Genomic DNA, 16,018 nt, shown 5'->3' on the forward strand with positions numbered 1-16,018 from the left:
TGCAGTAAAGAGTGAGAGCACGTGACGACATATTATTGACTACCGGAAGTAGAACTAATTATGTCAGATTACCTGAGCTAATAAAAATTCCATCAAGCGACACTCTGATGCCCATAATTAATTTTACAATCACCCCACACCCTCAATCTCTTCTTTCCTGTTTGAGAGCTTTCTCCTTCTCCCATAGCGACCCATTAAACTTCTCTCAAACTCAGTATAATAATGGCTTACTAGATTCAAAATAAGAAACAACAAAATTTCACCAAGCAACTTTAAATCCAACACTCTGCATCTACTGTATATGCAGCTACTTCCATCCACCGCATACAACGCGTGCTTCCATTAGCAGATTAGCTGCGCTAGCAGACCGAATCAGAAATTAATCAAACAAAAAAGAAAATTGCCTTTCATGCCTACTGCAACAACCCATGATCGCTATAATAAAGCTCTCCAATCTCAAAATCCTTCATAGAAAATTTAAACGAGAGAATTACAGGCATCCATATCAGTATATTAAAAAAAAAGAATTTTTATGTTCGCAGATCCAAATATCATTGTCCTGGCATTATAAAGAGACATAAAAAGAGCAGGCTTTGCATTATCTTTTACAGATTCTCATTTGAGTATTTGACAACCTAAAATCAAAACTTCTATATTCAACCATTGTGGCCAAATATAAAAATTCCTCTCTCTCTCGCTCTCGCGCGCGCTTCATCAAGCGAAGGCTGCAAAGCACATTGACCTTACAAAGGCCAAAATACCGATGCGCCTAATACGCTTAGGCCAAATGGTTAAACCCAAAATTAAGGCTAACAATTAAATAAGTTTCTGTTACAAACCGCAAGCACCTTGGATCTGGGTCATCTTACTTATACTGAGGCTAAAGGTCTCGTCTTTGGAGTCGTCTTCTCCCACGGCGATGAGCAGCCCATGCATGGAACTTCGAAACCCTGCTTATCACCATTAATCGAGCTTCATCACGCGGCAATAAAGCACTTCAAAGATCTCAAGTGAACAACTATGAATCAAATTGGATTAATTGACACACCAAATCGAAGTAGGTAGCCATACATAGTTACGAGTCGAGGGAACAAAATTAGTCATTTATCTTCGCCACCGCCATTAATTTACTCAGATGAGTCCGCCATTGCGAATTTGCCGCACCCATCTGAGCCCAAACGATAAATAATAGAAAGAAAGGCTAAATAATAATAAAAAGGAAAGGTTTTGAAGTGAAAAGGAATTGCATATCCGAAGCTGCAAAAAATTGGGCTTCCCTCCTCGATTACGTTTTCCATTTCCCGCCGGATCGATTAAAAAACCATGGAAGGTGGATCCGTTCACCGGTGACTTTGAGTTTGAGCCCATCTCTAGCTCCGACTTGGGCGAAGCGGCATAGCCCCTTGGACTCGCTTCGCTGCCCACGACACGTTAACGTTACTGTTCACCCCCATCTTTCTTTCTTTCTCTCTCTGCGTTCTCTCTCTCTCTCTCTCTCTCTCTCTCTCTCTCTCTCTCGATTTCCAGGCGGAACGCAGACGAAACTTCTCTCTCCTTGGAGGTCAATAGGCTGAAAAGAAAAAAGAGAAAAAAGGGGGAAGCGGTGGCTCCGGCTCCAGGTGCAGGGGTCGCCTTCTATGCGATCCAATCTGGCCCAATTATCCTCCGTGAGTTCTTTCGATGCAAATTAGGGTTTTTCTTGCTTCGTTTCGGTCCTTGGAATTCGCTATATCTCTCTCTCCGTGATCAATATCGCAGTTTGGATCCTTGCCGGAATTTAGGGTTGATTTCTGGGTCACGGGAGCAAGATGATTATCAAGCGAAGCCTGCAGGGGCAAATGCCGAGCCTGAAGCGGTGCAAGGCGGATTGCGGCGGCGAGGGCGATGGAGATGGGGCGGCCGTAAGCCGACGGAAAAAGCGGAGGGTTGATAGCTTCTTTCCGCTCGAGATTTTAGCCGAAATCGGCATTTCAGTGGGGCTGCCTTACCTGCCCGAAGAGTTCCGTCGGAGTTTCTGCAGAGAGGTGTCATTCTTCCCCGGCGAGGCGGAGCTTGAGGCAGCGGAAGCCTTGCGGTTGGTTCCGATTCCGGCGACGGCGCCGCCTGCTCCGTCAACGCCGATTGTACGAACGTCCCGGGGACGGATGCTGGTGCTCCCTTCCCGATTCAATGACTCAGTCCTCACTGACCCATGTAAGAAAGAGAAACCCAAGTTCAAAGCACCGGATTCTGAATTAGATACAGCAGCTAAACCGGCGGAGCGTAAAAAAGAGAACTTTGGTTATAAAGGAAACGGTTTTATAAACCCTGTGGAAGTAAACTCCCTTGCATTGATTAGGGAAGAGGAATGCTATAGGGCGTGCAGAAACTTCAGAGTGAGGAAGTATTCGACATCGCGAAGCACTCTCACATCTCTCTATGAAGCTTTTGTATGTTTGGAGGAGCGTTTTCCGCCTCCAATCGTTTGTGCTGAAGCTCCTACGGGCTTTTATCCTGAACGAGCGACTGAGGAGCGTAGTTTGCCCGCAGACAGAGCTGAACGAAGGCAGGATTATTTTTTCCCAGAGGATTTTCATTTGGGGGATGTACTTTGGGCGAAGTCGGGGAAGAAGTATCCTGTTTGGCCTGCCATTGTCATCAATCCAATTCAACAAGCTCCTGCTATGGTCCTCAATTCCCGCATTGCCGGAGCTCTTTGTGTGATGTTTTTTGGGTTCTCTGGTGAAGAAAGGGTATATTATAACTACGTGACCTTCCTGTATCTCTTTGGGATCTAATGCTTGATCACGGTGAAAGACAAAACTACTAAGAAAATTTCTGAACACGAGAACGACGGATTGCCGTTCATCACACATTGAAAGTTGTGTGAATGATATGATCAGCTGTGATCCATCGTTTTCTTAATTAAGGAATTTTCTTATAAATTCTTTTACTTTTGCCATGCTTTAATTTAGAGCTTAAACATATGTCCAAATCATTATATGCATGCACAAAATATTTACATTTTATATGTTATTTATTTAATAATTATCAAAATTTAATTTGCAGCCAAGTATTTCCCATTTTTTTCCTCTCTTCCTTTATTATCATAATAATGTTTAGTTTATGGTGTAATTAGTTACCTAAATATCTTATGGTTTAGACTATTAAGACTATAATTTGATGATAATAAATAAGATTGGACATTATTTAGATATTTTTTATTTAATAATTATAAGGAATTAATACAATAACAGTCAAATAAGGAGATAATGAAACGAACAATATTTTATTAGTTTTTTTTTTTAAAATTTTGTTTCATACTAATTTTAGTCTTAATTCTTTTTTTTTTTGTGTTTTTCTTCAACTTTATGGGCAGGATTATGGATGGGTTAAACAAGGGATGTTATTTCCATTCATGGAATATTTAGATAGGTTTGTGACCTGAGCTCTGAAACTATTGCATGGTTCTTGCTTTAGTAGTTTTTTTTCGAACCATCACTTTCTTGTGGCAGGTTCCAAGGCCAGACACAACTTTACAGAAGCAGTCCCTCTGAATTTCGCATGGCTATCGATGAGGCATTCTTAGCTGAGCATGGCTTCCTAGGAGCTGAGGTTGATGAAATGAGTTCGGGTGGACAAATGGAAAACAGCCAATCCATGCCCAGAGGGATCCAAGAAGCTACCGATTCAAACCATGACTTGGAATGCCAGTCACAGATGCAGGCAAGATGGTTGCAAGCATTTTTTTTTTTGGAAAAATTTCGATTAGATGGATGTTAAAGTCATCTTACTTATTTTGAGATCAGTGCAATATGAATTTTTTGCTCTCATTTCAAAATAAATTTAAGAATTTTGATGCCCATTATGATAAAATTTTTTAATTAAATATCTTGAGCCAAAATTTTATTTCTTTTGTGCTTTTATACCAACATATGGATAAAGTTATCTTTCTGTGACATGAAAAGATATATGAGAATGAGCAGTTATCAACGAGATCTTCACAGCTTAATCCAGTCATGAAGTTTGGTTGAAACATTAGAGGGACAATAAGATTTAGGCTTCATTTGGGACAGTTTTTTTGCTGCTTTTTAAATAAGCTTTCTAGTACAAAAATTAAAATTTTTATGCTAGAAAGCTACTTTAAGAAGCAATAAAAAAGCCATCACAAAGGAAACCTTAGTTTTGGAGTTCATCTCCAAATGACTATTATAGTCCTACTGATTTTCTCTGTATTAACAAGAAATTTACTTGAAGCAAGATGATATGATTAATTCGGGTAATTGTAGAACTTTTTCATTGCAGCAGAATATGGCATAGTTCATTGTTCTTAGGCTTGTGCTAGCATTATAAGTAGTGTCTGCTGAGTTGTTTGGTTTTACCTTATTTGGCTTTTATTATCAGTCAGGAGACAAATTGGGGCTTAGATGTGAAAGTTGTGGATTGACTTTTCCATTAAAAAACACAAAGAATATGAAGCAGATATCAGAACAGTTGATCTGCAGACACTGTGCAAAGGTATTAATCACTATATCATTGAGATCATTGAGTGAATTTCTAAACATTCGCTTTTATACTTTGAAGCTATTGAGGTCAAAACAATACTGTGGCATTTGCAAGAAGATATGGCGTCACTCAGATAGTGGGAGTTGGGTAAGTTGATATATCTCACTATCATAAAGGTTTGATCTTTAACTGTCAAAATGTATGGATGTGCAAATTATCAATGATTTTATCTGAAATATTCTAGATATTGTAGGTTTGCTGTGATGGATGCCAAGTCTGGGTTCATGCGGAATGTGACAAAATTTGTTGCAATCTTAAGGTCTGCTTCATGTAATCCTTTTGGCGTTTTATTATCATGGGATTTAGTATAGCAATCATCTTCCTTGTATGTGTGCATTGATTTAAATCATCTTGGTATTTTAAAGGATATTGAAAATACTAACTACTATTGTCCGGAGTGCAAGCCAAAATTTAACTATGAATCAGCAAATGCTCATAAGAAGATTTCGCAAGTCAGGTTATTACTTTTTGTTTGTATTTTTCTCTCGTTAATGATTTGGGTTCACATCTGATTTATGATTTCATATAATTAACAAACTCTGCTTTCTTCCTAGCAGATATGATAACAATGGCCGGGTAGAGATGAAACCTGGCCAGGTAGCTGTAATTTGTTCAGGTGTGGAAGGGACATACTTCCCAGAGCAGCACATGTAAGCTTCTTCTTCAGGGCAAAATAAGTTTAATAATAAATGTGGTTCAGCTTTGAATTGCCATGAATGTAGGATAGCTCCTGCTTTACTTTTGTAATCTAGATGGTTTAATTTATAACCATAAAAAATTTGGCTAATACTAGCATAACCAGGTTGCATGTAGCTTATTTTTAACCGAATAATCACTAATTAAAGTTGTGGTGTGGATGTAATGTGGATTAAAGGACAAGTTGGAGAGTAGACTGAAAAAGATTGCAAGGGGATTTATGCTCAGTATATAGCTGTTTTTTATTCTTTATTTGGTTTTTCTTTAATGGTAACAACTATGGATAGAGATTTTCTTATTCATTATTTAATCTTCTTTTCTAGTTGCTTATCATCACCGAGTGCTTTAATAATGGTACTGACATTTTCTCTTTGGTAGGGTATCATGCCATTGTGGCCTTTGCAAGTCGCAGAAGATAACATTAACAGAATGGGAGCGGCATACTGGTTGCAAAACGAAAAACTGGAAGAGTAGCGTCAAGGTCAAAAGTAAAATGCTATCACTTGGAAAATGGGTACTCAATTAACTCATTGTTTTTTTATCATCATCAGGATGCTATTCTTAAACCTGTTCTTCTAAAAGAACGTCTTCTTGTTCACAGTTATTGATATTCTGATACACTTTTAAGGAGCAGAACACTACAAAATTTAACCATTTTAATGTTGTTCTACAGTTGGATCAATACAATGCACTCTTTCCAAACAATGCGAAGCGCCCATCTCCAAAAGTGAGAAAACAGAAACTACTTGATTTCTTACAAGGTATATAAATTTGATCATTTTTTGTACTTTTTTTTTTGGACATTTTGGCAATGTTGCTCCGTTTATGTTCTGAAAAGCCTTGTAGAATGAGTATTTTATGATTTTCATTTCTTTTAAACAGAAGAATATGAACCAATATATGCTAAATGGACAACAGAGCGATGTGCAATCTGCAGATGGGTTGAGGATTGGGACTACAATAAAATTATTATCTGTAATAGGTAGTTCTGGGTTCTTTTCCATTCTTTAAATACACAGGAGTGATTGAACTTCTTATTTATTTGATGTCATAGGTGCTACTCATTGGTACTTGGAAGTTTCTCCTAAATTATTATAGAAACTTACAATTCATATAGTTTGATGTTATTTCTAGGTGCCAAATAGCTGTCCATCAAGAATGCTATGGAGCAAGAAACATTCGGGATTTCACATCTTGGGTTTGCAGAGCCTGCGAAACGCCTCAGTATACACGGGAATGTTGTCTTTGCCCTGTAAAAGGTACTCCCAATATTTCTGGCTTATGAAAATGGAAGTTTTTTGATCTTTGGCGTCACAGCAATTTTTTTATTTGAGATGGAAAATGCTTCGAACCTACGATCATTGTTTAATAAATGATCTACGTTCTTTTTCGCTACATAAATCAAGTCTCACATCCACCAAATGTGTTTCGGATTAATATTCTCTGCATATTTTACTTCACTGCCATGCAAGGTTAAATTTGGTAATGCTGTGTTTATCAAATTTCTTGCAGGTGGTGCTCTTAAGCCAACAGAAATTGAAGAACTCTGGGTTCATGTAACGTGTGCCTGGTTTCAACCTGAAGTATCTTTCTCAAGTGGTGAAAAGATGGAGCCTGCTGTTGGTATTTTGAATGTCCCATTGCAGTCTTTGGCAAAGGTCAATACAGTGAATTTTATGAAAGGCTTATATCAGTTGATTTTCACAATTCTTTTTATTAATGACTGCATTCTTTTCACGTCACAAATGAGTAACTGGCTTGTTTTTTATCCCATCAGACATGTTCGATATGTAAGCAGATGCATGGTTCTTGTACACAGTGCTACAAATGCTCTACTTATTATCATGCTATGTGTGCATCCAGAGCAGGATATCAAATGGAGGTATGGCTGTAAACATGATATTAGTCTTTCTATGTTGATATTATACGACTGATATATTCCATGCTAATATACTGCTTAAATTGTGATTTTTGCGGAATTAATGTGGCATATGGTAAAATTTTATGTTGGGTCGGTTCCTGAACCGACCCAGCCAGCCCCACATGGGCTGGCCCTAGTCTACTGGAGGCAGGTCATACCCCTCCTATATGATTGCAGCCCAAGTTGTGGGCTTCATAGGACTAATTAATGGAGGCGGCTAGGTTAGGAGGGAAAGGAAATTTGAATTCAAGAGAAGTAAGCTTTAAATAGGCATGAGAGGTTAGGGTTAGGGTTTATGCTGATTATTGTTTCTCTTGGAGTCCTCTTTGGTGATTTGGGCTCTAGACTCTTCGTCTAAAGATTGGGAGAGAACAATCATTCTCTCGAATTGAGGATCAATTGTATCTTTGCTTTATGTTTGCTTTGCTTTGATTTTCCTAATACAATCTAGTGTCTTTGGTTGATTTCATTGGCGTTCTTGTGTTCTTTCTCGCTGTTTTTACCAATTTATCGTTATGATTGCTTGCGAACGCAAGTAATCCACAAGTAATTCTGATAGGATTACTTGCGAACTCAAGTATTTCCTATCATTTTACCATCACAATAATATCATAGAAATTGATATTATATCCCATGTAAATTTTAGGTAAGCTGGATTTCAAGCCTCGTAGGATAGTGCCGAAGCCAACACAATACTAATAAAATAAGCAATTATGCAACGAACAAATTTTCTTATATTTGATTATCCTCATTTTGATTGATAGTTTGTAGCAGAAAATATTATACCATTGTCAAAATTGAACATTTAAGATAAAATTGTTGTCTTCACCTCTTAGATATTTATCCATAATTTTTTTTTTGTTAAAGTTGCATTTACCTGTAAAGTTTCTAATTGTTACAAGTTGTTTCATTGTGTTAGATAACATTTTTCTTGGTAAAATCTTGTCAAATGATCAAGTAATGATGCTTGGGCCTCCGTTCTTTAGCAGCACAAGTGCCATAGTAGGGCAAGCAACATTGACAAAATTTCTTGAGCATGATTTTCTTTAAAAAATATTCTGAATCTATGGATAATTTGAATGTTGTTGTATCACATTTAAACGCATGTTTTTTGTGGTCACAATTTACTGATTTTCATTTATTTTTTACCTGCTATAAATATGCAATGCCTTTGTTTTTTTTAGTAAAACAAGGTAATCCATTTGTTTCAACTTTTACCTTTTTTATCTAATTTTAGTCTCAAATGCTTTATGTTGGTATAACAGTCAATGGATTTTATTCTTACTCCATTACTTTGAATGGAAGGTTCAATTTAACATCTTATAATGTTTCCAGTTGCACTGCTTGGAGAAAAATAGGAAACAAGTAACCAAAATGGTCTCATACTGCTTGCAGCACAGGTAAACCTGTGCCCGTTGCTTTCTTAATTTAAAATTACCGTTTTTCATAATTCTGTCTGAATATCCTTGGTCTGTTTCTTTGCTGCAAATTTATATATTTTTTTTTGTGCAGGCCACCAAATCCAGATAATGTATTAATCATACACACTCCTCATGGAGTCTTCTCAGCCAGAGGCTTGCTCCGAAAAAAAGACAAGAAAAATGGTTCAAGGCTGATTAGGAAAGAAAACAATGAGGATGCAACCATTGTAAATACTCTTATTTCTGAAGCTTCTTCTGCTGCTAGGTGCCGGATCTATAAGAAGGTTGATTATAAGGTACATTGTAATGAAAATCTTGATGATTTATTTTGGGAGATTTAAGCTTCGTTTGGGACGACTTCTTTATTGCTTCTTAAAGCAGTTTTATAGTACAAAATTTTAAATTTTTTGCACTAAAAAGTCGCTTTAAGAAGCAGGAAGAAAACCGTCCCAAATGAAGCCTTAGTTTTTGAAAATGATCCAATGTTCCATCCATGCAAACATTAATAACTCATGATTCCTTGCTTTTTATTCTCAAAGAAATAGTCATAGATTTTACTAGTGTCTCATGACACTCCATGCGCTCATTAGTTTGGTGAGTCTTTCCCTTTGAGAGTTTTTAGCATCTGAAAACAAAATTAGTCTTGAACTAAAATGCTTGAGTGACCTTATAATGATTGGTATTTTCTGCTGGGTTTAGCTCATTTCCTTGGGTTTTTCAGAGTGTGTTGTCATTAATATTTATTTCCTTTTTACTTTATTTGTAATGATATTTGTTTGGATATGAATAGTTTGATTTCTTATCTTGTTTTGTGCTTTTTTATTTGGTTTCACGCTTACCCTTAAATTCAAACATGTTATGCATTCGATTTTTTTTATTTTTTTTATGGACTCAAACAAGGTTTCTTTATAATGATGTACGATTAAAATCAACACCTTTTCAGGATCATTGAAACATTTTGTACTGGAAACATACTTATTATGAAAACTTAACATTCTGGTTGTGCTTTTATTGGCCTTCTAATGTAAAATTTCAACCTGCATTAATCTTGCAGAAGTTGATTTTCTTTTATCTTTAACTGTTTATCAGAGGAAGCAAAAAGAACCCATCGCTCATCGTCTTATGGGACCTCGCCATCATCCCTTAAATGAAATTCAGAGATTGAATGCACCTAAGGTGAAACTTTATTTGCAATGTTTTTATGGCTTTACTTTTGCTTATTAAGGAAATGAAAAAAAAAAAATCTTCTTTATAACATTTTTTTGTCAATGATAAACAGGAGGAGAGGGATCCTAATTCATTTTCTTCATTCAGAGAGCGTCTTTACTACTTACAGGCATGTCTCTCCTTTCTATATTTTACCTGTATATTATAATTTGGGCAATGTTGTGACATTTACTTTGAATGCTTCAGTCAACGGAAAATAGCAGGGTCTGCTTTGGAAGATCTGGAATACATGGATGGGGTTTGCTTGCTCGCAGGAATATTCAAGAAGGAGAAATGGTAAATTTACGAATTGAACATAACTTGTAGTTTTATTCTTTCTCCATAAGGAGTTTCGCATTGTCATTCCTAATTTCATAGATTCCTCAAGAGCTACTTCGTATTATGCACTGCTTATCGATACTTTTTGTTAGCTTCTATTTCTAATATTCATTTGATCAATCAATTTTAAAACCAATTTACAAATATGCACTTGTGAACTTATTTTTATTTGCAGGTTCTCGAGTATCGTGGTGAGCAAGTGAGGGGTAGTGTTGCTGATCTGAGAGAGGCTCACTACCGATTAGAAGGGAAGGATTGCTACGTGAGTTCTCTTGTACCACTCTCTGTTTTATGTTGATTTTTAAGATCTTATTTTCTTTAAAAATATAAGCTACTAACTTGAGTTTGTTTTAGCTACACTGATCTGCAAATTATAATCAACAAAAGCGGGCTAACAATCCTCATTAGATGAGTTTGCATTTGTATGGTTGCACACGTTTGCATTTTTGTTTATCTTTTTCTCTTAGGGGTTCCTGGGGTGATTAAATTCGCTAGGTAGGATTGGGTTTGCATGATTAAATTGTTTACTAGATAAGTTGGTTTAGGCCTGTAAGGATTATCTGGTCAGATGGTTTAGCAGTTGCAATCAAATGTGACCGTTGGAATTTGAATATAATTGGATTTATAAGCGGGATTTTCTTTTTTGTGTTTCTATTTGCAGTTGTTCAAGATAAGTGAAGAGGTTGTGGTTGATGCTACAGATAAAGGAAACCTAGCACGGTTAATCAATCACTCAGTGAGGCCATATATACTCAACTATTTTGTCATAATGAATGTTATCTGTTCTAGCTTACTAATGTTTTCTCTTGTTGTGCTCTCTGATGTAGTGCATGCCCAACTGCTATGCAAGGATAATGAGCGTGGGAAACGACGAGAGCAGGATTGTTCTCATTGCCAAGACTAATGTTTCTGCAGGCGACGAGCTAACGTATAATCAGTATCTCAATTTCTCATTTGTTTTAATTTTCTGTTTAGCAATCTTTAGATGACATGAGATGGTTTATTTGCCAAAGTGCTGTTCAATTCTCTCTGAATAACTTGGCACTCAGGAGGCGCTAATACTATGTCTAGGCAACCTACATAATGTTGTAGAAGGATTAAGAAAATATGGTGGTAGATCAAATGTAATTTGGATGGAAGATGTAGAAACAGAATTACATAAAACTGGTTTAGCACCTCATGTAGCACTTTGCAGTTGGGGCTCTCAGTGATTCAATCTAGAGATGATATGATTCTAGCTTAAGTTTGGCTCAAAGTAATTTAATTTGATTTCAAGTGAAGCCGAGCTTGATTATGTGTTAGTTTGTTGTTGTCACGAGCTAGGAAATCAAACATGACTCATCAACTTCAATCCAAGCTCGATTCAAGCCAAAATATGATTCAATTTTGAAAGATTTTTCATTGATAATGATAATTATTACTCCATATATATATATATATATATACATTGTAATAGTTAATTATGGAAAATGGATTAAAAAATGGCTTCTTGATCTCCATCATTTCTCTATTGTCACACTTTGTTTCATCTTCTCTACTCTAATTTTTGCTATGCCTTATCCTTTATCCTCTAGCAACTTTCATGGTATCAGAGTACTAAAGCCAAATGATGACCTCTCTTGCTCATACTTGGTTGATGCTGATATAGGCCCCCAAGGCCATCTCTTTCTTATTAAAAATCCTTCTTATCATCCTCAACCCACCTTTTGTTCTCCCATGGATCGATCGGCCACCTCTATAGTAGCCAACCCCTCACCCATCATGAGAACATTCTTGTCCCCACTCAACTAAAGTTCTTGGTGTCCAACATAAGAACATCATCTTAATCCAAATCACAACTGAAAATGATGTGAAACTGAATCAGAATTGTTTAGAAATAATAAAATAATTGCTTGACTAGCCAATATAAAGATTAACGTTTCACAATTATAGATTTAGGAATCCTTAGTTGCAAAGTTGCTTAGGCAATAGTATATGCTTTGAAGACAGGACAATTCAAAACAATAACAAACATATAAGTAAAATCCAGTGTGCTTAACAAAAATCCACGGGTTAATACTTAGATAATTCACCTTGAGTTTCCCTCACTCATGCTCTCTTTAGGGTTTGCAGAAGAAAGATATCAGCATTACCGATGTGGTCACCACAAGGAGGAGGGAGCTTACAATACCGTCCAAGAGAAAGCTAGCCGGAGTAGGAGGGGTAGGTGGAGGATGTAGGATTTTCCACCGGGTTGGAATGTAGAAGTCGTCGATGGCGGTTGATAGGAAAAAATAGTATTCAATCCACGTACTCTTCAACGGTTGCGTCGATCTCCATGTTGATGTCAAAGAACAACGATCTCAAGACTACATGCCCTTGGGAGTCAAAGACAAACCCATGGTCAATGTCTGGGTTGGCCATGCATGATTGTCCAAAGAGGGAAAATTGAGAGTGAGAGAGGAGGGGGCGGGTAGGTGTTCGTCCCAACAATGGGGGTGGGGAAGGGGAATGAGGATGGGACTTGAATTCTAGAGTTTGGTGGTGGAGGAAGATTAATATTAAATATGGAATTAATTTCAGATTTAATGGGTAATTAGGGCTATGTTTATTTGTAATTTGAAATAATTGGGGAATTAGGAGGGAAAGTGGCGAGAGGATTGTATTAATTAGATCCTTAATTCATGGGATCTAATTAATTGGAGAGAGGAGGGGGGGGGGGGGGGGGGGGGAGAGAGGAAAGAGAGGGGGGTGGTCGGCCAAGGAGAGAAGGGGGAGAGAGGGTTAGGTATTAAGGAGGTGGGCCCAAGCAATTAAGGGATTGATTACTTAAATTTGAAATTAATTTTAGATTCAAGTTAATTGGGGTTTTCCTAAATTGGAGGGGAATTTAAGAAGAATTTGAAATTCAAATATTTTGAATTTGAATTTAATTCTCTCCCTAAATTAGTGGGGCTAAATTAAGAAAGCATTTATGGTGGATTCGAATTCAAAAGTTTGGAGGAAATTATGTGGCCGGCGGCTATGGTGGGGGAGAAGGATGTGGTCGGCGGCTTTAGGTGGTGGAGAAAGGGGCCAGCGGGTGGAGGGAGCCTGGTAGGTTTTCGGCCAGCTTGGGCTTGGTGTTGGGAGCCGACGGGTAGTGGGAAGGGGGAGGGGATATGGTGCCGTCTGTTAGGGGAGATGGGTAGGGGGTGTGAGGGTTGTCGGTTTGGGAGGAGAGGGAGAGGTCTGCCGGCGAGTATGGGAGGAGAAGGGGAAGGAGAAAATTAAAATTAAAGACTAAGAGCTCACCCGTTAGTGGGCTGTTGGGTACTTCATTGGCCTCTCGAAGGCTTCACCACTCTTTCTAGAACTCCAAAACATAGGAGATAGAAATCTGATTTTTTTTTTTTCATTAATCATCATCCTTCATAAGAGGGAAAAGAAGGCTATAAATAGGCCCTCATACAAGAACAAAACAAAAGACCAAATTTCCTCTTGGGGTTACATGCATCTAGTCCCTCAAGTGAGGGTAAAAACGGAAAAGGACACTAATAATAATAAAATTACAATACATCAATCAGAAATAAAAAGATGCGAGCATAGCCGTAGATCTCCTATGTCTCCTCATGTCAGAATCTCCTGTTGATGTCATCATCAGAAAATCACCTAACTTGGCACTCTCAGCTCCTCAAAATCTTCAACGCTAATTGGTTTGCTAGCTGCATAGACAACTCTATCTCCAACCAACTAAACACCTCCCCAATGATGATGGATCAGTCACCCTCAACCTTTAATACAATACCTGGATGCTCATAGACCAAAAATATGCAGAAACTCTTTACTCTACAATCTCAACTCCTCTACTCCTATATGTTTTGAATTTGGACGCTTATGTAGACATTTGGTTCATGATTGAAAGACTCCTATAATCAAGCAATCGTTCAGGTGTTATCCTATTAAAGAATGATGTGCACCATCTCTCATGAAGGGCCAACCAAAAGAAATATATCTATCAGAAATCAAAGCAAAAGTGAACACTACAACCATCACTAATTCACGCATTGACCCTGAGGATATAATCCTACTCACTAGTAAGCCATCTCTCCCTCAAATTTATCATCTACTGAAACGCTCTCACAATCTCAGCTTTGTCAATTTTCCTAACAGTTGACTACTCATGTTGTTCCATAATTTTTTGATGTTGCTAGTTACAAAACTTAGGACCAGAAACAAACAAAATACTCTGATGGTCCCATCTTATAAGACCAGTTGGCTGACATTCTGACTAAAGTATTAACCATCTATCGATTTCTACTGATTTGCAATATGTCCACGCTCCAACCTATAACCATCAACTTGAGGGGGGCTGCCAATAGAGGGGAGATGAGAACAGTGGAAAAGCTGCCGCTGCAAACTGAGGCCTTATTTTATTTTATTTTATTTTTTCGATTTTTTTTCCTTTTCCTTTTAGAAACGGCGAAATTATTTTTTGGTCGCTGTTTGGATGGGATGCTTCTATAGAAATGTTTTTTAGGGAACTTCATTTTTCTATTGTTTTGAGAAGCTTTTTAATATTTGCTTCTCCGTTAGAAAACTCATTCTCTTAACCATTGTTTCTAAAACTATCTTTTACAAAAGGAGAGGAAGAGACAAACGAAGCCTGAATGTGCCCGAACTAGCGCACCTCTAGGATCTCCGCCATTTTCGTGCGATCTCCAAATCAATCTCTCCCATTTCTCTCTAACCGGGATGGTACACTAATAGAATACAGTGTTACACTGTACATACACACTATTTTAGTTGTTTGTTATGGAAAATGGAATGAAAATTTGCTTCTCGGTCTCCACTGTTACAAAAGCTACCAGAAATATTTTGCTAACTTCTTTTATATTATCTACACGCTAACTGTTTATACCAAAAATCTATTTCCATTTCACCCATTCTTTGCTTAGATGCCTTTTTTCTCTGCTGCAGGTATGATTATCTGTTTGATCCCGATGAAGCTGAAGAATGCAAAGTTCCATGCCTTTGCAATTCTTCCAACTGCCGGAAGTTCATGAATTAGGCAGCTTTACAGACAGTTGATTTTTTTCATACACGGGTGCAAGTCTGCCCTCCTTCGACATTGAGGCTTCTCCTTCCGACACAAATTGATGAGTTTATTTTTTTATTTTTCCAATTTTTTTCAATAAGTTTTTCACTTTCTTCCAAAGAAAAAGGCTTTTGGCAAACTTATTGCATTAGGATATAGGCACACAGAAATGGTGCTTCTGCTGTAAATATGTTTCCTTGTCTTTGTAACCAGTTACGATCATTAATCAAACTTCCACATATTATCATTTACTCAGAAGCTAGCCTTTGTTTCTGCTGTAATTTTCTTTTTGCCAATTATCAGCCAAACTGACATTTTTATTCCTTTGATTGCTGTAATGACTGATGAAAACTGAGCAGAATCGAAATAGTCGGTTTTTATTACAGAAGGGAGCTCCGGTTCAACTGCGGAGATGGATTGGTCGTCTTCTTCCAGTTGTTTATCGTTATACTCGTGAGCAAAACCTGGAAGGAAAGACTCTGCCCTCTCCTACTGATGCTTCCTGAAGTGTTGGGATGGCTTGCAAAGGTTCTTCTATGATTTTTTCTGTAAAAAAAATATTTTTGGTCGAGGTTGAAGCCTCTAAGCAGGCGTGTTTCTGTAATAATTATCTATGTTATGCTTTGATTTGTTTATTTTTCTTTTTTAACGAAAAAATATATTTGAATGATCTGTATACATTTTTTCAGTTTGTGTTGGATTTGGTGTTGCCTGTGAAAAGTACTAAGACCAAAAAGTCAAGTTTAGGGGCTGTTTGGATGCAGGATTTAGGCTTAAATCTTGCCAAATAGCAAAAATGACAAATTTTAATCGCACTATAGAAATTTGATTCCC

The 16,018-nt window shown here is 37.3% G+C and overlaps 1 protein-coding gene across 2 annotated transcripts; it reads left to right on the forward strand.

The window, feature by feature from the left end:
* The first annotated feature begins 695 nt into the window (after positions 1-695).
* LOC110093543 (histone-lysine N-methyltransferase ATX4) lies at positions 696-15,474 on the forward strand. Of its 2 annotated transcripts, XM_020818459.2 has the most exons (24): positions 698-1,667; positions 1,759-2,732; positions 3,359-3,414; positions 3,495-3,705; positions 4,384-4,497; positions 4,564-4,632; positions 4,739-4,804; positions 4,911-5,002; positions 5,103-5,195; positions 5,620-5,755; positions 5,915-6,002; positions 6,124-6,223; positions 6,376-6,500; positions 6,754-6,899; positions 7,019-7,123; positions 8,498-8,562; positions 8,675-8,879; positions 9,673-9,759; positions 9,863-9,919; positions 9,997-10,086; positions 10,304-10,390; positions 10,790-10,864; positions 10,956-11,056; positions 15,067-15,474. In XM_020818459.2, the coding sequence occupies exons 2-24, from the start codon at positions 1,809-1,811 to the stop codon at positions 15,155-15,157; spliced, it is 3,183 nt and encodes a 1,060-aa protein (XP_020674118.1). In that variant the 5' UTR covers positions 698-1,667; positions 1,759-1,808; the 3' UTR covers positions 15,158-15,474. The 2 variants fall into 2 exon arrangements, with proteins under 2 accessions (XP_028550142.1, XP_020674118.1); XM_028694309.1 differs by having other exon boundaries at positions 696-2,732; positions 6,127-6,223.
* The last annotated feature ends 544 nt before the right edge of the window (positions 15,475-16,018 follow it).

The sequence above is a fragment of the Dendrobium catenatum genome, unplaced genomic scaffold, assembly GCF_001605985.2.
Source record: "Dendrobium catenatum unplaced genomic scaffold, ASM160598v2 fragScaff_scaffold_450, whole genome shotgun sequence".
In the NCBI taxonomy this organism is placed as follows: domain Eukaryota; kingdom Viridiplantae; phylum Streptophyta; class Magnoliopsida; order Asparagales; family Orchidaceae; genus Dendrobium; species Dendrobium catenatum.